At 39.1% G+C, this 25,036-nt stretch overlaps 2 protein-coding genes across 10 annotated transcripts in view; both read right to left on the bottom strand.

Moving 5' to 3' along the window:
• LOC146443218 (sucrase-isomaltase, intestinal-like) overlaps positions 1-4,428 on the bottom strand; it is a 56,795-nt gene extending 52,367 nt beyond the window's left edge. Inside the window, exons 1-4 of the mRNA XM_085041302.1 lie at positions 4,383-4,428; positions 1,407-1,641; positions 862-964; positions 629-774 (exon numbers count right to left, since the gene is read on the bottom strand). Of these exons, the coding sequence (XP_084897428.1) occupies positions 629-774; positions 862-964; positions 1,407-1,641; positions 4,383-4,428 (530 nt within the window). The remainder of the gene's footprint in view (positions 1-628; positions 775-861; positions 965-1,406; positions 1,642-4,382) is intronic.
• Positions 4,429-5,980: 1,552 nt separating this feature from the next.
• The window catches only part of KIF21A (kinesin family member 21A), an 86,830-nt gene continuing 67,774 nt past the window's right edge, over positions 5,981-25,036 (bottom strand). For 6 of the 9 annotated variants that reach the window (XM_085041231.1, XM_085041240.1, XM_085041249.1 and 3 more), the window contains 9 exons: positions 22,521-22,631; positions 21,841-21,969; positions 18,029-18,165; positions 16,816-16,996; positions 16,317-16,481; positions 15,514-15,631; positions 12,496-12,666; positions 9,448-9,647; positions 5,981-7,235 (listed from right to left, as the gene is read on the bottom strand). In XM_085041231.1, the coding sequence (XP_084897357.1) occupies positions 7,142-7,235; positions 9,448-9,647; positions 12,496-12,666; positions 15,514-15,631; positions 16,317-16,481; positions 16,816-16,996; positions 18,029-18,165; positions 21,841-21,969; positions 22,521-22,631 (1,306 nt within the window). In that variant the 3' untranslated portion in view covers positions 5,981-7,141. Of the gene's footprint in view, positions 7,236-9,447; positions 9,648-12,495; positions 12,667-15,513; positions 15,632-16,316; positions 16,482-16,815; positions 16,997-18,028; positions 18,166-20,244; positions 20,284-21,840; positions 21,970-22,520; positions 22,632-25,036 lie in introns of all 9 variants that reach the window. The other 3 variants (XM_085041288.1, XM_085041266.1, XM_085041268.1) reach the window with 3 other exon arrangements.

Raw genomic sequence — 25,036 nt, 5'->3', positions numbered from 1 at the left:
CAGGAATGCACCTTGAGAGGGACTCTTTTTCTAAGGAGCATTATGCACTAGAGATGTGTTGGTGGAAGCCAAGGAAAGGGGAAATTATGACACCTGGTGAAATTTGCTAGTGAGGGGAGATTTTGCTAAAGTTAAACTCACAGTACTGGCTTGAGAATACAAGTAGTGTTTTTGCAGAGGGACAAACTTGAGCCAACACCATTCACTGACATCAGTAGAGGTTAGAAACTTACAGCCTCCATGGCTTTGAGCTTCCTAGACCTGCTGCTGGAGAGTGTCAGGAGATTTGGTGCTCAATTCCTTATACCTCAAATTTCAGAAATCTTAGCTCAGTGCTTTGATGGGTTTAGTCTACTAGCATCCCAAGCCATGAAATTGTATCCTCAAAAGTTATTTGACTTACTGAATAAACCTTTATACATGCACATAGATAATTATTATACAGTCACATACTCCTGTTAATAATGAATGTCCTTCGGGACAAGGCATAAATCTGCATTTACACCACATCCAGTTTGCTTCTGACCCCTTGTCACACCGACCCAAGCCACGGGGTGTGAGGAAACAGTGCTTGCCCCATCACACCTAATTTCTACAAAAAGCCACATGAATCACATGAAGTACTCACAGCACCGTGCCAGTGCTTTTCCTCTTGATCGTGAAGTGTGTGGAATCATCCGAGAACTCAACCTCATAGTTGGCTTCTTCGGCAGTAACTCCAGGGCCATCAATCTTGAGTGGGACTTCAAACCGCTGCTTGTTGGGGTCGTAGAGCTAAAGCAAGGTGAGCAAGGGGCAGGTTAGCTCACTCCTTAGCATGTGTTGCTTTGGTTAAATGATTCCAACCCCCCAAGTACTCACCCTGAACCGGAGTCTGTCCTTTGTCTGGAACTCCACTTCAAAGACGATTGGGGAAATGTCATTTCCGAAGAGGGTCAAGGACTGGCGCTTGTTCAGTGTGACCCTTTAGTGGAAGCACAATCAGTTACTGGCTGAGACCATCCTGGGGCAGGCTGGGGGAACCACCCAGCTACTCTGTGTCAGCTCTTTAAAAATAAATCATCGACTTATTGAGAGAAACAGTCCCTAAGGTCAGTTTAGGCACTCCTTGATGTTAATGGATAATATTGGGGCCACCAAAGCAAGGAGACCTCACAGTGTCTTGGGACACAGCTCCCAGGGTGGGAGAGACCCTGCTGTGCCTACACCTGACTTCCTCACCAGCAGTGTGGTGACAGCACCAGCCCCTATTCCATGGCATATGCACAGGGAAATGTGTCCATTATCCTTCTTTTCATGTGTGTTTGGAGCAGCTTGGGGGAAGTCCTCAGCGAGAGCCCCCGAGGTGGCAGTGGTGGCCGTGGGGCAGTGCCAGCCTGCAGCACCCAGGGGCCACAGGCACTCACCTCCAGCCTTTGTCTGTCTTCACAGCGTCCCCACTCCGGGAGTAGCCATAGGGACTGTCCTCAGGGAAGAAGCACCAGGGAGCGTTGGGCACATCACTGGAGCACCAGGTGCAGCCCCGTGCCTCGCAGGCCTCCTGGGAAGCCCCGGGCTGGGGGTGGCAGTCGATGCGCTTCTGCACCGCCACGGATCCAGGGCACTGCTCGTCCTGCTCAGAGCCCAGGCACCTGCCAAAGGCTGCACACGGCAAAAGGAGTCAGAGCAGCAGAGAGCCATGTTAAAAAACCACACAGCACTGCAAACTTTAGTTATTCTTTTTTTTTTGGATGTGCTTTTTCCCCATCTTAAGGCTAGTAGCCATGATCTCTTGGACTAAGATGATGGCATAGCAGTTGTCTACCTGTGACAGAGCAAGAGCAACAATCACTTTCTTTTACAAGCTGAGGCAGTGGGGCTGTGTTATTCAGCACTCGGAGCTGCTTGTGCTCAGCTGAAGCACGACTTGCTTGAAATACTCATAGAAAGTGAAATAGCAGGGTAATGAAGCTACTGATGATGCATGAGAGCAACACTGCAGAACAGGAGGGATGCTTGAATAAGGACTGCTATCAATACTAAAATGTTACATTTTCTATATACTTATGTTGTACACAGATGTTATCTATCTGTAGAGATACAAATACATGATAGCCACATGCACTTGTATGATATAAATAGAAAAATACTGATTATATGTGTATGCTCATATTGGGTTTCTTTTCTATATTGTATGACTACTGTATCTACGTAATATTAGTAGTTTTTGTAAACACAGGTACAGCTATGAGTAAAGGGAAGATGCCAGAGGTGAGAGAAAAGGCATATATTAGTCATTCACAGAATCATCATGAAAAAACCTGTTAGTAAGGTGCTAAATTTTCCCTTTTTACAGCTGCAGGTCAAGCCCTGTGGTTCCCCTGCAGGTTGTGAGCCTCCCAAGAGCAGGGGGACCATGAGACCAGCTCCCTGCTGTGCTGACAAACTGCTGTTAGCAAATATTCTCAGAGAGAGCAGGCATACCACAGGCAGCATACTTATTTTGCAGTTAATTTATGTCATTTTAGTCATTACAGCAATATTCAAAGATTAAATCTACTTGAACAATAATTGCCCTTTTCTATAAAATGACTAATACCTCTGCTTTAATTTTTTTTTCGTGTGGACTGTTGTGTGCTTGAAAGCCTAAAACATAATTGCTGATGCAGTCTGGGCTTTTCCACAGAAAGAATTTTACAAGCAGATGTGCACAAGCAGTAATTATATATACTGGAAAAATTTACACAATGAAACAATAGATTCACTAGAGAATGCCATCATGCTGCAATGCCAGAGTTGATTTCCAAGTGGGGGATAGGAATACAGAAAAGCAGGAGTGCCATCTACATTTTTCTTTTGTGAAACCTCTCATTTCCCTTTTATACAGGAACATCTGACACTCAGGTCTGATGCTCCCAGGCTGCTCAACAGAGCTCGCTGCTTGCTGCCACAGTGCCTCATATCATCTTCTAAAGGGTGGAATTAACAGGAATTATCTGGCTGTTAACCTTCACCAGCTGCTGGGCAGGCAGGATTCGCTTCCACCTGTGTTTTCTGGGGCAGAGAGTCATGTCCCACAGGCTGAATGCTCTCTGTCCAGCATTCACCCCTCATGATCCCTCACATAGAAAAGCTCTAAATTCTTATCCTCTTTTTCATCTAAAGCATAATAGGAATATGAGCATCCTTCTGCAATCCCTACATTATTTCTTCTTGGAGCACAAAACAAACCCATCACACTTCATTTTGGTTTGGGATGTGTTTTCTAATGGGAGTCAAATGCACCATCAGCATTTCCGTTGCTCAAATCAAAGAGTATGACTGAATATACTACAGCAGATTATTAAAGTGGCATCATTTTACATAGTATAGGTTTGTGGGAGATGTCATGAACCAATTTGTATTGTAAACTTCTTTCAAAATACTTCTTAAAAAGGATATTCTGAATGAAAAAGCTAGTTCAAAGGAAGAAAACATTGCCCCAGCAGGAGCACTGCAATTTCTTTAATTTTTTCTCCCATTAATGCAAAACTTGCATTTTCCAGCAAATTTTAAAAACAAAGACTTGCAGGTGTGAGCAGCTGAATAAGGCTGCAACCTTGTTCATCCCTTGTTCCTGGATTTACTTCTATTTTTAGTACAAACGTGATATTAGTAAGTGGGAAGATATAATTTTTCTTTCCTAAAGATAATTTAAAAATAAAAATTTTCACTGTATTTATGGCCCACATCTGTAAATGTACATAGAAGATGAAATCCATACAAGCAGTTGAATATATAGCAACAGCTATGGCCACTTGCTGCTTTTCCATGATAATTTCCATGGGAACAGAAGCTAAAGCAAGGCAGTTGGAAAGATATACGTGAAAAATAATCCTGATTGATTTTTAAAAACCTTGACTGCAATTTTGAAAAATTAGATTAAAATTAAGGCATAATGAAGGAATTAAAATATTACCACAGAGTTTTTAATTTAATAGTATTATTCTTTATATTTTGGGTTCATCCATACATTTCAAAGGCATTTGCTGCAGAGGTTCCCTCCTCCAGCAACATAATAGTATGTAGTCTCACTTTATTATGCTCTGGACCAAATTAACCTCTGGTATGCTGGGGTAAAAATCACAGAAAAAAGAATTAACAAAGCAATAGGTAACTTTCAGTAGCTAAATGATCCCACTGATTCCCTTTTGCTTGTGCTAGTGCCCAAGAGCTGAATGGGGTGTATGTCTCAGCAAGCCAGCTCTGTTTCCTTCCACAGTCACCTCAGGTGGAGTCAGTGCCATGCCCATTCTCTCCTTTTATGTGGAAAACAATCACCTCTTCTGACAGCTCTTCTATCAGTACCACATTTATATTTTGCTTTTGAAGCCTACAACAAAATACAAGTGTGGTATACTCGCCTGCAAGCACAACAGCCAGGAAACAAAGGCTCCTCATCCTTGCCATGGTTGAAGGAGGACTTCTACAGGCAGCCTGAAGCCTTTTATACAAGGCAGGGGCACGATAAGCACATGTTCTGATACACAATCAGAGGCATTGCAAATTTTCTCAGCATTCGTATCTTAAATGAGATTAACTGTAACACATGACCTTGCCTGTATTTAAGAATGTATCTAAGCAGATGAGACATTCAGTAATTTTTCCACACACTTTGCTCAACTTCTGAATTCCAACTTTGAGAGGAAAATTACTTCTTAGAAAATTAATTTTTCAGAGACCACTTTTTTTTTTTTTTTTTTTTTAAATGAACATGTTCAGACAATGGCAGTCCAGTGCTTACTTTTTCTGATTTCATATTATCTTGCATCACAGATATGGGTTTACAGCAAAAATGAAGTTTGGAGAAAAACAAACAGTCAAAGAATTCTCCATTAAAACAAGACACTGATACTGTGACCTTTACAAAATGACATTTTTCTTCCAATTACTTGATGGCAAGAACTTTCAGAGGAAAGCTGTGAAAGCTTTGTTCTATGGTACTTTTTTCCTGGAAAAAAAAAAAGTCTTTTAATGAATACATTAAGTTTTATTGGTGCCTATCAGGAGATAGTTATGCCAAATAAAATATCTGCACTGCCAAACACCACTGGAGAGAAACACCTGCAGCTCTGACCATGGCCACACAGCTCCCACCATATGGTCCCTCAGAGCTGAGCAGCCGGACAGCAGGGAAGCTTTTCCCAGGTCTGCAAGGACTTTTGTCCTGCAGCTGCAAAACACTGTATTCATGTGAATCTTACACACACAGCCATGGGTGTTCAGCCCCAAAACCAGGGGTCACCAAGCTGTTGGCATCATTTGTGTAGCTTGGCACAAGTGCCTTCTGGGCCAAAGGGAACAGGGATGCTCCACCAGGCACAAAAAGCCTCTCGTGAGCCTTGCATCTAGATCCACTCTCCACTGGGACTTCTGCTCAAAGCTGTGATGTAGTCACACATCATATGTGTGTACACCCCTTGAGCAGCCAAAAAGCATGATCGACAAACACTAAGTGGTAGTGCTGCTGCTTATTTAACTAATTTATACATTGTTTCTTAACGATATGTATCATTTATCACCCGTTTCTATCAAAACTTGGAATACATTGGTAACCTCAAATTGCAGGCAGTATTTTCATCTCCTTTCAAGCTGAGCAGAGATGGAAATAATTCCTCCAAGATCACTAAGAGGCATCAGAACTCTTCCTTGACAGCCCATATGTAATAAGGTAAGCAGTGTCATCTCGTAGGAACAGGACCACCTGCTTCATGTCATGTCTGTACTGTACTTAGTGTGAGGGAATCCCCTTAGGGTTCCTAATTACTATAAAAACACAAATAATGGCCAAGGAGAACACAGACATGGCATAGCAGAACAACTGTAGTGCTGTACAAGCTTTGCACTGTAGTACTCAGCAAGCTACTCTATTGCACTGTGTAAAATTGTGGTTTTTACATTCAGGGCCTTTTCAAGGGAAATTAATTTTTTATTAGGAAATATGATGAACAAGGCAAAAAAGTAGTTCACATTCACATCTTTATTTGTTACCTACACAAGCTATAATTTACAGACTGATATTTTCTGAAAAATAAAAACAAAACAACCAAAAAACCTCAATATCCAAACACTGTATCTGAATCTACATAAAATTTTAAAATTTGCAGAATTTACAAATTAATATTCAGAGCAGTTGGGTAAATTATACATCTTCCCTCAATTTCCAGGTTCCAAGAGCTTTAAAAGTCATACAGGCACAAGATAAGATATTTTCTTTATACAACCATCTATTTACATAGCTTTTTCCGATATACGTGGTTCAGTTCTCAAAGTAACTGCCAAGGTTTGCAGAACAGTGTATTTAAAATACATTTAGCAGCATATAAAATTAGATAAAAACGAAAGACAATTTGCTTTAAAAAAAGAAAATGTGAGATGATAGAAACAAATCCATAAGAAAAATAGATTAAGATATATTTGTTGTGACATTAAGAACACCTAGTCATTGCAGAACATAGGCAAAACACAAATAAAACATAGAAATTTGTGGGCATTTGAGTTCTAGTCCTGAGCACAGAGTATACACAGCTGCACAACTTTGGTCAACACAGATTATATGCTAACATCACACAAATCATATGGCATTTGCTGTTAGCAGGATACAGCCATGTCAGGTAGATGTATCATTAACAGCTTCTTCCCATCTATTATTCACTCCGCTTTCCTAACAACAGTGTAAGTGACCTTTAAAATCTTCAAACTGCCTCTCATAATCAAAGGCCTATTCCTGGGACACATTCCTTCCCCTGCTACCCTAAAATGCAAAACAGCTGATCATATCTGTGAGTGAAATACAGCAGAGCACTTTTGTTATATATTTCAGCTTATAATTTTGAGATGGTCATTAGAGAAGACTGAATTCCAGTTAATTTAAACTGCAAGTATTACCATATGCACACAAATTCAGCCATAATATATAGAGATACACGTGTGACTGTTGAGACACAAGCATGTTACCAAGAGGTTATTAAATACAGTACATATTTTTAAGGACAGCAGGTCTAGTGGAAGAGTTCACACATTGTCAGTCCATTCCAGTCATCAGTGTTTACCTAATAAACATGCAGCAAACTGCATAGAGTGCACCTCAAATTGATCAATATATTCCTTTATTCCCATAATCTCAATTACTGGCAATATCTTCACTTGCATCTCCTGTATCTGAGATCTGTCCATCCATTACATTTCGAGCTTTCCAGATCCTCACAGTGCGATCACTGAAAACCAAAACAAAGCAGTATTAGAGCAATGCAATTACACTGGGGAAGGAGAGAGGGTGAAGAGGGGCCAGAGGAAGCTTCCTTAAAAGCTTAAGTGTCTTATTCAGAAAGGTATTGTTGGCAAAACAGCAGTTGTTTAATGGATATGCAAGGGTTATACCACCACCAGGAGACTTTGTAATCTAAGATGTGCAATACTGAAGATTCCCTAACCTTATCACAGCACTGACTACAACCTTTAACCATCTAAGAAAGTATAAAGACTTTATGCCTAAGGAAAGTAAAATCCTACTCCCCTATTACCTAATTTTCTAAAATGGTAATAGGTTTAAACAGATTGACATCAGAAGAGAGCTTCCATCATGTAGCTATTTGCAGCTCAGCAGAGTTAGGGAGACAGAATTAGGCAGACCGACTCAACAGGACAGGACTACTTCCTGTCATTAAAAAGTCAAATGTTGTAACAGGTTAAATCAAACCTGAAAAACACTCCATTTGCACAAGAGGTGTCAGTCTATTATAGGAAAAAGAAAAAAAAAAAAAGAAAAAGCACAGAACCACAAGACAATGTGAAGTCCTAATTTCCAGCAAAAATACCCAACAAACCCAAACCCCTTTGCAAGGTGCTAGAAAGCATGTACCAGCGAGCTGGTGCTTAGAAGCTCGGGAGAGGCAAACTGTAATTCTCCACTTATTTACACAATTTTAAAGTATGTGTAAGTAAAATATCACATAGAATGTGTTACAAAACTCTATTATAATTTAAAATAAAGAGTCAGTCTTGTTAAAAAGCAATTTATTCTGTGAAAGGGAAGTTATGAATTTCTCAAAAACATAAACCTGAGTGACTAGCCAACATTGATTCATATATTCTTCACAACCCCCTCAAAAGAAACCAGCAGGCAGAACAGACTTTGTGACAGTTAAAAGTGTTTTCTGACTTATGCCTTCATTTCACTGTAAATTGTTAGGAACACTCTAAATTTTTTAAATCTTAAGCCCATTGCTAGAAATGCCAAAAGGCTGTAATATTTTTTTGTGATAAAAAAGGAATAAATTTCAGGTGCATGTATCTTTTACACCAATAATAATCTCTAGGCAGAGACATAAGCTTTGACACCTCTACCCCTACCTATTAGTGCTTAAACATATAAAATACAAAATATAAAATAAAATGTGAAATATGAAATAATACAAAATACAAAATACAAAATACAAAATACAAAATACAAAATACAAAATACATTTGGTTGGCATAACTACCTCCTGATAGGCACCAATACAATTTATTTGTATTCATTAAAAGACTTTTTTTTCTTCCAGAAAAAAAATACCATAGAACACACATGTTTTATATTTTATATTTTATATTTATATATGTTTAAGCACTAATAGGTGGGGGTAGAGATGCCAAATATAAAAACTTGGCAACTTTGAAATCCTGCTATGATTCAGAAAGACCTGCTTTAAATTCAGAAGGCCAGAAGCTTCCACAATTGGCACTAGAATGTAACACATCAGCTTTCACAGCTTCTGTGCTCAGACTGCACAAAGAGGTGGTGCCATATCCTGCATGTTCTCCATAACAAGGCATTTTTCTTGGTCAAGTTCCCTGAGGTTTCAGGTCCCCGATTTGCTCACTTTTACTAAAGAAACAAGTATTCAAATCAAGGTGTTTAAAGGACAGTAGGATGGCTTGCAAAGCTTCTGCTGTATGCCAGCACTCAAAAACAAAAAAACCAACCTAACAACAGCCATGTGCCATGGCTTTTAGAAGAATTTGCACAGGTCAGGAATTTCCTACCAGGAAATATCCAACTGCAGAGACAAGCCTATAAAGTTTTCAAGTATTGCCTTATTCTCCCTGCTATGCTGTAGATCAGTGGTCCCCAAACTTTTTTTTGATCATGCACCCCCTACCACTAAAAATTTTTTAAGGCCACACTGCCATGTGTATTTATTAATTTATAAATTACAGACACATACCACTGAATTCCAGCACCCCACTGGGTCATGTTGTGCATCCCTTGGGGCACATGCACCCCACTTTGGAGATGGCTGTGATAAATCATTATCATTGAGAGGCATGGACTGAATGAGTTCTCCCAGTTGTTACTATGAAGTGACTTACACATGTCCTAAACGCACGCGCATGGACAGAATTCTAGCAGGGGACACAGGAAAGGAAGATGTATGCAGAAGAACTCACTCTGCTGCTGTGAAAATCTGGCTGGAGTTGGTACAGATGGCATTTATGGGGCTGTCGTGTCCCTTCATCTCCCCAATGGGTGCGAAGGTATCCACATTCCAGAGCTTGAGGGTGCCTCCCCTGCAGCCGCTGAGCAGAACCGGCGCGCCGGGTACCAGGCCAAGAGCACACACCCAGTCCTTGTGAGCATTAGGAACTTGCTGAAAGAGAGAAGCAGGAAAGTCTCACACGGCTGCAAAACATTCTAGAGGAACAAACACAGAAGTGGAAAAATCCCAAGTTGTTAGCCTGATTCCTGTCCTGCAGCAGTTTTGCTATGTGGCTCTGGGTGTATCCCAGCCCTGGGGCTTCTCCACCTTTAGGGCAAGGAGGGTGCTAACTTCCATGAAGCTTTTTCTACACTGTGAGTTTATTTCTTTTTGTGAAATAGTACTACAAAACAAGAGTAAAATCTGATATGCACAACTGACCTATAATGTGGAACAGAAATTAGTTTAGGATACTGCTAAGTCTGCATGTTTTCAAATGCATATTTGAATGCGTTTTTGAACATATGGTCTCTGTATATGTTTCAGGTCTGTCTGTAAAACTGCTATAAAACACATAAAAAGAAAATCCAAAATACTGTTGAAAAATACACCAGGAAGACTTAAGCTGTTTCTATATTTGCCTTCTTCCTTTCTTCTTTTCCCACTACACATTAAAAATTGATTTTGTGATGTAGCACTTAACAAAAACACATTAATTCTTTATTGAGGAAGGGCATTAGCATTTTACTTCTAATTCAGAAAGCAAAATGTAGCACAGACCTGCTGAGAACAACACCCTTTTGGTATCAACAAATAAATATACAGTGAAAATAAAAATATGGGGAAATAATAACCCAAGTCTGCTGTCTTTTGGGGGTTCCAAAAGTGGGTTTTCTCCAGTTCAGTTTGGTAGGAACTGCTTTGCTTTGCTGTATTGCTCATAATGGAGTACATTCAGCTTTCTAGGATCATCTTGGTGTTTCAGCTATAATATACACTCCTACCACAGCACTGGTAGTCTGGTTGTGGAGCGCTTCATAGAACTGAGAGTGGGGGCGGCTTTTATAAATCCCAGTTTTGTCACAGCAGGGGGTTGTGACTTGGGATGTATAATATCAAGTGAAGTAGATAATCTCCAAATTCTTTTGAATAGCATGCTTGTTAAGTGATTTTCATCAATTATAGAGGATCAGATCTGTTCAACATATGTAGGCCAAACCAGAACCTCTGATGCAACATTAGCATTTATACTGTAAAGCAACTCAGCTGTTTCAGGTTTTGGTTGCTTGGTAGATCAAGGAGAGCAGCTGTTCAATCTGTGCCCTTGGAGATTTTGAAATCTCAGCTGGGCAAGGCCTTGAGGAACCAGATCTAACTACAAAGTTGGCGTTGCTTGGACCAGCAGAACAACTTCACATTGTGTGACCACCCGCAGGACCTTCCACCCTTAATTACCACATTATTAGCAAAGTAACAGCACTAATCATTCCCTAAATAACAAGTATTTATATTCTATCAAACACTTTATTCTCACCTCCTTGGAAAACATACAACATTTTATAGAAATAGAAATAAAAAGAAGAAAGTGTGAGATTATTTTTATCAAGTTCTGCTTTTAAAACCAACAAACAGGGGAATTCCAAGTACAGAAATTATGAAATGCACATATACCAAGTGGAAAACAAGAAAAGTGATGTAACTAGTCCAATTTACACACTTCTTTACCCCTGGTCCTGTATTCTTTCTGATGTTACATTCATTGGAATAACAAAAATGCATATTGCATTATATTTTAATGAGCCTGAAATGCAAGAGTGAAGACACTTCTTACAACTTCAATGAAGGCATTCTGAGAATTTAAAATCTTTCCTGTTCCTGTGGTTTTGGTACAAGCTGCTTAGTACATTTCTCGGGACAGACAGATGTGAGGGCAGACATCCCAATATGGCCAAGTGAAGATTTTCTGTAAGAATCTACATTTATGAATCCTTATTTTAACTGGGAAGTCCTCATAGTATTCTGAAAAGGAACTGGCACCCAACTGGATGATTATGAATGAAGGTCAGGAAATTTCATATATTTATGGAATACTTAGTTTGCCCATATAAAAAATGTCTTCTTAAAGTTGCCAGTCTATTATTGCCTCATGTCCCAATACTTTAAAATTCTATTTGTTTCCTTGCTATCAGTCTGCATATTAAATGCATGCTCCTCCTTCCCCCAAAAATTATTGCAAAAACAGCACTCTCTTCTGGAATTTGTTTTTCTGCCTTCCAGTCTTCACCCAGTCTCAAATAATTGTAACTATACCTCAACAACCCCTCATAAGACCTAAAAGAACAGATCAGCTTATAGGAAGTAGCCAAAAATCAGGCCAATTTTTCATGCCAAACAAATTGCAAATTCCCTGGATTTGAGGTCCTTTTATACCTGCTCCCGCCTTTTTTTTTTTTCTTCTTTTTACATAAGGAAAGCATACAGCATATGTGTTCTGACAGCAAACATTATAATAAATGTGCTGTATACATTACATAACACATGCATTGTATAAGGAGATGAATCTAAGGAGTAAGACTGGGTGGAGTGAGGTGGGATGTGACGCCTCTTCACAAGAAAATATTCTGTAGCCTGATCTGAAGTATTGCTTATCATTAAAGAGTTCCCAATCCAAAATTAACTAACTTGTCAAAGACAAGTATCCAATGGTTCCAGTTGCAGATGAGGCAAGTGCTGCCCTCACTCTTAAGCAGAAAAACAAAACCCACATACTCACAAGCGAAAATAGAAGGATAACCACTTCATCAGAACTTCCTGACACTACATGCACAGAAGAGGAAAGCAAGTGCATGTAAAGATGAAGTACATTATTGATTTCTTTCTTAGACAGTGCTCTATGCCTTCCCTATTAAAAGCACCAGTGTCTATGTAACTAGTCATCGTATGAGCCTGAACATTTACACAGCCTGAAAACAGTTCTACAGCATGACTGTCATAGTAGCTGCATGATTTTTTCCATTACCTGAAGAAGGTCTTTTTGAGACAAATCCCATTTCTTAATTCCATTATCTCTGGATCCACTAAAGAGGTTGTCTCCCATAATAGCAAGTGCTTCAATGCCATCATAATGAGGAGGTTCAAAATTGTGTGTAGGACTTACACTTCCAAGAGCCCCTTCAGTCACATCAAACATCTAAAACAAATATTAAAATACATTATATGAAATTTTCTGTCATCGAACCTGCTTGAAAGTCATGCATGAAATAACTTTAGGGAAAAAACTTGGGAAGTCTTATTAGAGGCCACTGTATCATGATGTATATTTGACAGAATTTATCCACGAGAACCACTCCTTTCTCCTCTTCCACCTCTTTCCTGAAGTGGGAATACTCCACTGACTTCAAAGAAGATTGCTCTGGGAAGAAGTACTACTACTGAATATCATATATGCAGTAGCTTCACAGGAAGAGTCCATACATACCTTGTTTGGTGAGCCAGAGAAACAAAGCTCATGAGTGAGTTTGGGAAACATAACCCACACTGGGTAATTGAACAGCTAAGTAGCTTAAGGAGGAGGTATTAACATTTTTCTGGACAAGTTGTTTTGGTAAGGGTTACATTCTATTACTCACTGATGCTTTTCATTTTCTCTCTCCTTGCCCGTGCTCCAAGAATGTGGTCTTAAAACAGACTCTAAGTAAGGTTGTTTTAACAATTTAAGCCATAATCAATCCCATCAGGTCTTTGTTCCTAGAGCTGCAGTGTAAGCAATCCTGTTTCATTTTGTACTGTAGGGAGCCAGAACTCACCCAGTGAGACTGAGCTGAAAAGGAACAGATGAGCCGTAACTTTTTAAACCACTAGCTCTGTTTCACAAGCAAATGTCAGACTTCATCCCCTATTATTTGCTCTTTATTGGCCTTTTAGAATGAATAAGCTTGACAGTAAAAAAAGGGAGAGCTTGGTAGTGTAAAATAATACCTTGCGAGCTAAAGGTATTTTAAAAGTTACCGCATTCAATTAACATGCATCAGTTCCAACTGTAACAAAAAAAATTTAATGATAAACCAGAAAAATCAGGCACTTAGAGGTGACTAATATTACTGACTCAGTAGACATGACAGTAGTTTCCTATGGCAGGGGATGGCAGTATCTGTCACCAGACCTAGTAACCCAGCAGACCTACACATGCAGAGAATCACAGAACCTTAAGGGGTTGAAATGGACCTTAAAGATCATCTAGTCCCAATCCCTCTGCCATAGCAGGGACATCTCCCACTGTACCAGGCTACTCAAGGCCTTATCCAACCTGGCATTGAACACTGCCGGCGCTGGGGCATTCACAACCTCACTGGGCAACCTGTTTCAGTGTCTCACCACTCTCACAGTGAAAAATTTGACCCTAATATTAGAACCTAAATTTCCCCTCTTTCAATCTGTACCCATTACTCCTTGTCCTATCTCTACAATTCCTGATGAAGAGGCCCTCTCTGCCTTCCCTGTAGGCCCCCTTCTGATACTCGAATGTTATGAGGTCTCCACAAAACCCTCTCTTCTCCAGGCTGAACAAAAGCATCGAGAATTCATAGACTACTGCACTGACCATGCACATACAGATCATTTACACTATCCAAAGTGGCTTGACAACTCTGGAGGCATTTACCTTGCAGAACACACACTACTCTGCACTACTCTCCCTGGACATTCTAGTGGTGTAAGTCAAGAAGAAGGCAGACTTAGGAGGATTTACGTAGCCTGGCCATGGAAAAGGAACAGACAAGAATGACAGATAAACTTCTCTGACTGTTGACAGCTTTGTTTTCCAAAAGCCCTGCCACCTCCTTGCTTGTCACATGAGTTCATAGCATGACAAACTTGCATTACATGATGATGCCTCGCTGTTCCCACTGAGGTCCTTCACTCATTACCTTGCCAGGATGGCAGCTCATGAGTACCCCAATATTCTGAACTGTGCAGAGTGTTTGCCTCTGTCTCCCCAATGCCTAAGAGTCCCCTGGCCTCTAACCACAGGGACACTGCTGATAGGATTCGAACCCACAGCCCAAACTGTCAAGCCATGCACCCACCTCTCAGGCAGTTTGAATGTGGCACAAGGCACAGCCAAGCATCCAAGAATTGTAGAATAGTATGAAAAAAAGGAAGTCCACTTCCAGAAAGCTCACACAGGTTCTGGCTACTGCTCCATCCCCAGCTGTGTTCATACACTTTTACCAGTGTGTGAGAAATCTAAAAACAGAATGAAGGGTATCCCCTCATAACAAGCTAGGGTTTCATGCTCATTGTCTCTTTGGCCTCATGCATCACACATTCTTTGCAGTGTGAGGGTCAGCTTTATGGATAATCTACAGTTCCCAGAGTCTGGTGGTTTGGGTGTAGCCCTGAGAAACAGGAGCTTGTGGGTTCAAACAGCCCCTGGCTGAGGTGGGCAAAAAAAAAAAAAAAAACCAAAGAAAAAAGAAAGAGAAAGAAAAACCAGATTCTGTATCCTTCAGTGAATTGATCCCAATGCCAAGAAGCAGAAAAGTATACAGGGCACCTTGGCTGAGATGTGCTGACCTCTCTCTCCCCTTCCCCACTTCAGAACTTGGGTAACATTTCAGAAAGGGCCTGGGCTAGACCCCACTCTCTTATGTGAGGAACACACAGGATGTCTCTGCTGAAACAATTAGGTCTGCACTCCAAAACAGAGCCACTGACTTAAGATACTTTCAAAGGCTAAATGTTACTTAAAAGTAGGTGTTATGAGTATTTCTCCAAGACTTCGTATACCTGACATCCAATTTAATGGGGATTAAGAAAAAGCTTAACTAGAGACAACCATCCATCCATCTTCCTTCATTAAACAAAAAAAGCACTGAAGTGTTTTATTGAGACTGAACATTATTCATGGTCCATGACTGGTGAAGTAATCTCCATCTTGGCTATCACATTTCAAATGTGGAGATGTCAGCCACTTCTGCTGCAACCTGCATCCCAGACTGATGTGCCAAGTTAAAATAAGCAAATACTAGCAATTTACCTTTATATAATGATCCTTTGAACCAGTGACAATAAGATCTTGTCCATGGGAAATCTGATCGACAGTAAGGCACATGACAGGACCCTGGTGACCAGTTAGCTTTCCTGTAGACTGAAATCTTCAAGGATAAGAGAAGAAATGAGGATTTGTTAATTTTTCATATATCCAATATAGTCCATAGCACAGTTTCTAACAGAATGGATCTTTTTATTTCCCCTATGTCTTCAGTACTCATCCTCTGGTTAACATATATTCTGTTATCCATATCCACGGATAAATACTAAATCTATGTTAAATGCAGCAAAATACCTCTATGTATGCAAACTAAGAATTAAAACATTCAAATGTAAAGATGAATCAGTCCCCTCATAAGTGTTTTCTGTATTTTGAATGCACTCTTTGGGACCAGGTTCTGTTTGGAAGTGTTATTACAGTTATTATCATAGTCCCATATTGTATTACATTACTTCCATTGGCTTCCACCATCTCATCAACAGTTACTAGTCAGGATTTACGTATTCACCATACAAGAGGGTGTTGTGTAGTGCCTGTCAAACAAAACCTTGTGTATTTCCAGTCATTTTTACTGAAATGATTCACAACAACCTTAACACAGGAGAAAATCATTATCTCAGTAAGCACCACAGACGGATTAGCTGATCCGTGAGTTGGCCACATTTTGCACAGGTTACAGACACTACCATAAAGAAGAAACACTTCACTGACTGTTTCATGTGCACAACTTTGCTCCCTACACACATGTAACCACCTAAACAACATTGTCTTCTGTTGGTGTTCAGTACCTTTTCAGGTCCCACATCCTCACTGAGTTTCCAGCAGCTGCATAGAGGAATGTGCCAGTTGGATTTAGTGCAATTTGATTGATCTGGTTCTCTCCAGCTGGGATAGCGACTGTTCTGTTAGTACTTCCTGAACACGCATCAGCAGGCATCGCTTGGCCTGAAGACCTGAGTACACAGAGGAAGGAGGACAAAAAAAAAACCAAACCCTACAGTTTGTTCTCCATGCTTTGCATACTGTTTAAAAAGAAAACCTATTTCACTGAGCATAAAAAGGCTGTAAGCCAATTATGTATACTGAACATTTGATAAAGCATATTGTTTTGTGTTTCCATATATTACTGGTACCCCATGCTGACTTAGCCTGAACACATAAAGAAAGCTTCCATTCCCAGCAGTGTACTTACATTACTCTGTACCACACTATTGAATTAAATATAATAAAATATGTCTAAAACTAAGACTCATTGAACTCTTGGCATCTGAGGTTCAGCATACTCACGTCAATGTCCGAATGCACTTTGCAGAATCTCTGATGTCCCACACCTTGATATAGGAGGTTGAGACTGTGAAGACCAGGCTAGTGTAGTTGCAATATTTAATAGAAACAACATTATTTGGATGACCCCCTAAAGACATAATCTCTTGTCCAGTTACCAGATTCCATACTTTACAGGTGCGATCTACATAAAGACAAACAAAAAGGGGAAAAATATTAATAATAATTTTTTAAAAAACCAGAAAAATCTCATGTTTTTCCTAAACTCAGTTATTAAAAAAAAAAGTACACACATTTATTAGCACTCACACATTTTCCTCCATTTCTGTAGACACCACAGAAAACCAGCTAAATTAGGTAGGTCTTAAAGAATACACATGGACATTCATCTAGCGTCATCAAAACTAAGCAAGGTTAATCACTAAATGTGCATTCAAGATCTGCATATTAGCTCCCATAGCATTTTAAAAGAAAAAAATTCTCAAGGTCAGTGAAAACACAGACAATTTAGAGATTGTAAAGCATGGACGATGATAGATTAAAAGAATGATCCAATTTTTAATTCAATAATTCATTATCAAAAACGCAGTTCAGGAGGAGTTTTGAGGCTTTGTGTGACTGAGTTTTGACTGCCATAACAAAACTACAAAGGTGAGAAGTGATCCAAACTCTTCAGTGTATTGGGAGCCTCTGAAAATCCCACCATAAAGTGCTTTAGTCACTGTTTTGATTCCACAATAGCCATACAGTTCTTATTACAAAGGACAGGCAACAAGATGCACAGAGGAAGCAGAAGACACCCTTCGATGAAGAAGTTAGCTTGAAGGACCAACTACGGCATGAAGATTATTCATCTGTGCAACAGAGCCAAAAACGTGCCAATTTCCACCTCTACCCTTACCCTGAAGCTGTTACTTTGGCACTGCACATCATGGGTGTACATGCTACCATTGTTTCCATTGTATCATTCAATAAATGTTAATTTTACTCCTTTTTGAGGTTTTCCACTACAAATTAACAGCCAAATACTACTCACTGGAATTAAAAACCTGCAGGTAATTACTGCAAATCCTTCTTGAGCTTATTTAGAGAAATGGACCCTTACAATTTTCCACTGTGTTTACAGCACTAAGCACAAATTGAAAATTTCACAACATCCTGAGTTGTCAAAGCAGCCTCCTCTGTAGGCAGCAGAGGTGCACAGAGCTTGCCCAACCTTTAGATCCAGTGAAGAGAAGATCATCGGTTGCATCCACACAAAGCACAGCCTTGGTGTGTCCCTCAGCTGTATAGATACACTGAAGAGGGGATGATCGGATGCATTTTGAAGCAGGAAATGCATTAATTATCCCCCTAAAGAAAAAAAAAAGAATGTGAGTTGGGCATAGTAGAAGCCACAGATAAAATTAATTTACTTGCATGTAGGGGAAAAAACTTAAATAGTGTTCTTACATGTGAGGGCAGAACAGCTGAATGCCTTTCATAAACTATGCAAGGATTTTTACTATGCAGCCTCAATACCTCTCAACTCTGGACTATCACTATTAAAGGACTATTAAAGGAAATCACATACAAAAACCAAACAAATGAAAAGACAAGAGGATGCTAAATGCTGGGTACATGGAAAAGTCTACACAGTGCTGAAAAAAACAGGACACTTAAAGCTTCTGGATGCTCAAAATCAACTGTAAAACATCTTAAGCACAAACATTTCAGCACAACCTGAAAAATGGAGCAAATGTAATGTACACTGCCAATTCCAAACTCGGCATGCATTTCACATCATCTGCATTCTAGGGGCAGACACAGAACTGCTGTTAATTTCTGTGCCTGAAGAAGGTTCCCACTGCATCCCATACCCAACAATACACTCATGCTCAAATGGCCAAAAGGGAGGATGATTGGAATGCTGACATCCCAGAAGAACCTTCCTGAGCACCATTTTCAGCTAGTTCTGTGGTGATGCCAAAAGACTAACTCAGCCTGAAAAAAACCCCTCACAATTCATCACCAAACAACAATTACTAGCAGTCCAAAATCCCATGCATTCAATTGCACACACACACATGAACCCCTTTCATTTCTGTGAAGTGTAGAAAAGCCTCAAGGTAATGCCCAAAACATGCAATTCTGCTGTGACCTGGCCAGCTTGCAGTTAAGACTCACTGTCATGCTCTTTTGGGGAACACACACAAACTGTGAGGAAAAAGAGCTAAACCATAGCCTTGCCTCACCAAAACAAAACAAAACAAAAACAAACGAACAAACAAAAAACCAAAAAATACCAAAACAAAATGTGTCAGATGCTTTAGGAAAATGTAAAAATTTTGTAATATTGTCCAGAATTTTTCTACAGAAAGGAAAAAGTCCTTCATGATACAAGCTAACTTTCTGACAACTAGCTGGTTTATCTAGTATATTAAAATTATGATTTTAACAATTTTTATAGTTCAGGACATCTTCACTCATATAATTCATTACTCCTCAACAATCCTTCTATTGATTTTACTAGTATTAATCGCGCCTTAAATTGAGTGACATTATTTTCCTCATTTTAGAAAGGCATTGACCTTTCATCTGCATCATTTTATGTTTTCAAGAAAACAGGAAAAATTTGCTTTTTAATTAATTTAGGTGTCTATGTTTTTGTTTTCTAGCATCACACAAAACTAACACAATTTTCTCTGTAGTATTCCCTAGAGGATCATGCTGCCTCTGGACTGAGTTATTCCTACTGCTGTTCTCACCCACTCGTTTCCATGACAAGCCATGTAAAATACATGTCCTAGAGCTATTTATCTACCTATGTGTAGTGCTCTAAAATCTACAGACAGAAAAATGCAACAACTGCTATGACAAGACAAAGCCAACATCACATTATCAGCAGTTCTTTGATTGCCCTTCTCTTAAAAAACTAATTTTCCACTAATTACCAAAGTCCTAACCCACAGGGACATGAGTGGGGACATTTCTTTCATCTTTTAAGCCACTGTGCATTCTGTCAGAAAGACATAATTAAAAACCACGCATTTTTATTTACACTAGGACTTCATTTTTAGTGATCAAAGCATACAATGGAAAAAGAAAAACAAAAATAAGGAGAGAAGCAAATAAAACATAAGAAAATGTCTGCTCCTCTTTTTTTTTGAAGAAAACAAAGAGAGAAAGAATGTGTCTAAGGAAATGTTTACACCATACTTCAGTTATAATTAAAACACCAGACATGCTCAACAATGGTAAAAAAATACCCTAAGAAAGGAGAGAGGGAGACATGCTTAATGAAAATCTCAGATATTTAATGTTCTGGCAAAAGCAAAGAGAAACAATGCACAGGGTATCAGGAAAAATCATGCATCAAAATGAAATTTCTTAAGAACTGGAATAACTTCGGTGAGAGATGCCAAGAAAACAGAAAAGAGAAAGAGAGAATACCTTTGTACCTCCGACAGAGAGGAATCACTTTCATCAGACCTACAATCAACAGTGGTGGAATTGTGAGGAGAAAGAATATAGGTATCAGCAAAGTAATGCCTCCATATGAGAAGAACAAACAACAGCATGGCCAACGCAGAAAAGCAATGCAAATCCACATACATACAGTATGCAGCATTGCTCAAGGTATATCTTAAACCCATGATGATATGGGAGGTAGAGGGGGGAAGAATAATTATCTTAAAATATCACTCTCAGCAGTAAGTTAGAGTAGAATATTTCAGCTCCAGAAGATGAGTAACAGCAGCTGAGCCATTTCTTATTTCTCCAACATTTTCTTAGAGAAGTAAAGGCAAAAAATCAAAAGGAAAAGATGGATGCACAAGTTAAACTCTGTCAGATAGTGCTTGTTGAGAACATCAAAAGAAAAAAAACAGTCTGAATATCAATGCCTGCTAAGAGTAGAAGAGACATGCAAAATGTTAGTCATAAAGATATAAATGTTAAATATGATTGCCCACTCAAATAAAAACAGCAATTCGCAAGCCATCCTAAGTTCCAAATCCTTTATCTCTCATTTTGAAAAATGTTTAAAAATAAAAACCAAGAAAACATACAAGGCAACATTTCCCCAAGACATGATGATTTGCAGTACGTCTTAAGATGTCCTTCATTTTCAACTCAAATCAAAGAGATACAGGAATTTCAATTTGACTTCAAAGTCAGTTCAGAGAAAATGAAAAGGGTTAGGTGGGAGTTAGCAATAAGAAAGGTAAGCTAATATAAAGAAGTCACAAGCACAGTTACTGAAAGCCTTGCAAGCCACTGCCTGGTATGTGGTGGCTGTAGACCTCTGAAAAAAACCAAGGTTTTATTTTAAAAAATAGTGTAAACAGTCAACAGCAAGTTCTTATCTTGCTACATTTGACATTTGAGTTGCAGCTCATAAGCACTGCATGGCATTTGTATCAGTACTGAAACCTGCAATAAGAATTCTAGTCAAGTAAAGTCCATTGCCATTTGGAGTAAGGTTCCTAACAGATGCCTAATGTGAGGAAAATCAGCTCTAGTTCTTCTAAACAAGATGTATCATCGACTCCTGCAAACCACTTCCTAAAGTCAGTCTGTTCAATAATTTGGATAATTTCTAAACAACTATGTTCTAGCCGTTTCAATGTCCCATTCTCTGAGGCGCTGTTGTGAGAGCACTCCAAGCAACACTGGAGCAACTGAGTAACTATCAAAAGCACTATTTCCTATATTATCATCTAAAATCTATTTTTGAGTGTAAACACACACACAAATACACAAACATCTAAGAATTCTACCATTCTTTTCTATTTTGGGTTTTAAACTACAAATACCAGACACAGCCTAGAAAACAGGAAACAAGGTTCAGCAGGAAATTTCTTTTCTCGAATTTTTACAGTGGTTCCATGGTAGCTTAAATACTCCCTTTGAAAACTACACAAAAACATAAGAAATATCTCCTCCTGTTTTGCAGAAGGGCAAAATTTCTACCAGATACTACACTGAAAACTTGAGTGCACTTTGCATTTCCCTGGTTGGGGGCTGAGGCTTCCCTTTGTGACTTACTTATCCTGCTGAACTGATGTGTTTCCCTGAGAAACAGTAAGACGACTAAAAACATTCATTTCATTACGGGGCCGGCTTGGTGGGGAAGTAGGAGGTGACAGACTAGCCTCTGGGGCTCCAGAATCTGAGCTACAAAAAAAAAAGAACATCTTCTTTAACAGGTTATGAATGGTTAGAAAAGTTAAATGCAACATGCCTCAAATGTTAGATGCTTTTTTCTTAAGCAAATAATTAAGATTGTAATACTAGCTACAGGTATTTCCCAGAGAAGGCAAAAAGCTTAAGGCTGCAGAGCGCAAGGTGGCACATTGTTCAAAGTTTAAGTGCTAAAAGTGAAAGCTCCAGGCAGAAAATACACACACGTAAAACAAAGAAATTCTTATAAAACTGCAGGCTCTTTGAGATATTGATGACTTCATTTAAAAAAAAAAAAAAAAAAAAGGCAATTTGCAAATGTTCCAAAGGGCATTTTCTCAGGGCTCTGCTCCTGAGTTATTTTGTACAGAAAAACAATCTAGAAAAAACCCCAAACAACCACACATAAGGTGAGCAATGAATATCAGCACTTACAACAATAAAAACTGTCCTGGAAGTAAAGAAATAGAAAAATACAGATTTATTTTCCAAGAAAATTCAAAGTTTAAATTGTATTAGAGGAAATGAATTTTAAAGAGTCTTACAGTTTTTGTTCTTTTGTCTTTGTCTTTTCCATTGTTTTCTCATAGGCTTTTCTCTTTGCTAAAGGTGAAGGCTCAGGTATCTTCTTGTCTGGAACAGATGGTTGTCTCGAACTGAAACAAGAGCAATCGTTATTTCACTCTAAGGCCCTTCACAAAACTTGTTTTTCTTACATTACCTGTCATTCTCTCAGTATGATTTCAAATTTTAGAACATACTTAATCTATTATTGTCTCTCTTGAATTTAAGGATTATTAACTTGTTCTTACACTTGAATATATATTATATTGAATATATATACACTTGAAAAATATACTAAGTTATTAATGTTCACAGTTGATGAACATATAGAGTCTGACACTGAACATGTAAAGGAGATTTACTAATTCAGTAAAAAGAGACTCTCTAAAAGAAATACAATGGAGTATGCATTCCAAATTAAGATCATGGAAGTTCTGAAATTTCAGATTCCACATTTGCACCTACAGTAGACCATTTACAGATATGAAGAACAGAGAAATCACAATGATTCTTATACATGAATGCAACTTTGCAGTAATATGATCATGTTTCAATATGAAATTCAAAATTAGGAAGTGAGGAAAGGTACTTCCCATTGATAACCTAACTATTATAATGTGGCTTCTCTTTGTCCCCCACTTCCCTTCTCCCTTGCATTCCATCCTTCTTTTGTCTCTCCAGTTCTTGCTCTGAAATAACTCCCATTCACAGCCACTGTGTTATTTCTCCCCACCTTTTATTCCCCATAAAAATTATTCCCCACAAAACTATCAAGAGGACAATATTAAAGCTCATGCCCAAATATTATCAATTCACCACAGTCAGACAAAAGAAAAAAGAAAGGAATCTGAATGGTCTCCATTCTTTTGAACTCCCATTTCTCACTAGTTGAGTAATCATGAAAGCAGTATTTGCTTTGTTTTGTCCTATTTCTGTCTATTTAGAATTTTATTTTTCTATGATTATGAAACACTCACTAGAAGTGAGAAAAAATATTCTAGAAGTGCTTTTGTTCCACAAAACTCAAGCAGATAAAGTTCAGTTGGCAGGTCATCTGCCTGACATGGTTACTAATATCAGTCTGAATATGCATAGCTCCAACTTCTCTATGTTTCCCTTGAGAAGTAGCCTTTGCTATATAAAACCCACCTGGAGACTGGAATGTAGAATAACATGATTTAACATGGACAGCATAACCAAGAACAGCTACTTGACTCAAGCAGATGAGACTGTTTCAAGTGATCACAAACCCTAGCTGCAATGTGAGGGACCTGTAAGACCTAGTGCCAAGAACCGCATATCAACTCTAGAAGTCCACAAGGGTTTTCAAGAGACAGGAAAAGGAAGACAAGTGATAACCTGCCTGGTTTTGCACAGAAGCTTAGCAGTTATCAAAAAGGCAAAGAAAGTGGGGCAAATTCCATCCTCAAGGCCAGAGCACCCATTTCTATATAGGGCTCCTTTACCTCTAGGCATACTCTGCAAAGGACACCAAAAAGGGTGGAACAGGACACACTTCCTTCCCTCTCTTTATAATGGACCAGTATGCATTTAGAAATGGAAAAATTCTGAGGTCACAAGGCAAATTCTATGAATCAGGCTGACACATCTTTCAGCGAGGATGACAAACAGGTTGTAATGTCTACTGCCAGAGTTGCCTATGCATCTAGTGAGCAGCTACTCAATTAAATAAACTAAACCAGAAACTGGAACCCCAGCTCCTCTGCTTCACACTGGCATCCTGCACACTCAGACATGGAGCCAACTTTCTCTTGTTCATTCTCTACCAGCCCTTTGAGTCTTCCATCTTTGACTCCACAGTGGAACATCCTCAGCAGAGGGTGTAAAGAGCATCATCATTTTCTGAATTCTTTTTGAAAGCCTGGGAACGCAGGTATTATAAAAATGCAGCTGTCTTATTGGAATGAACTTCCTAAGCACAGGTATAAAAACCAGGTGCATGATGTCAACAACCTGACAGAAAAGGAGCAAGACACAGACCTAACTTACTGATTTCCAAAGCCCTTTTACATTTGCCAGGAGATCACACATTTGAACAGAGGTGACACAAGTCCTACAGGAGACATCTATACTCTGAAGAAGCTGCTGTAGATGACTTGAGTATATCAAAGGACAACAGCACTAAACATCTTTGTAAACATAATTCCAATCAAATTAACTGTTGGCCACATGCATTTAGGTGCCTCCCTAAGTAACAGAATCACACAATGGTCTGGATTGGAAGGGACCTTAAAGATCATCTACTTCCAACCCCCTTCCCTTGGGCAGCAACACCTTCCACCAGACCAGGTTGCTCTAAGCCCCATCCAACGTGGCCTTGGACACTTCCAGCGATGGAACATCCACAGCTCTTCTGGGTAATCTCTTCCAGTGTTTCACCACTCTCACAGTAAAGAATTTCTTCCCAATAGCTCATGTACACCTACAATCTTTCAGTTTGAAACCATTACCCCTTATCCTATCAACACACTCCCTT

The sequence above is a fragment of the Lichenostomus cassidix genome, chromosome 1Aa (genome assembly GCF_008360975.1).
Source record: "Lichenostomus cassidix isolate B80296 chromosome 1Aa, HeHo_3.0, whole genome shotgun sequence".
Classification (NCBI taxonomy): domain Eukaryota; kingdom Metazoa; phylum Chordata; class Aves; order Passeriformes; family Meliphagidae; genus Lichenostomus; species Lichenostomus cassidix.
This window is presented reverse-complemented; position numbering and strand designations above follow the sequence as displayed.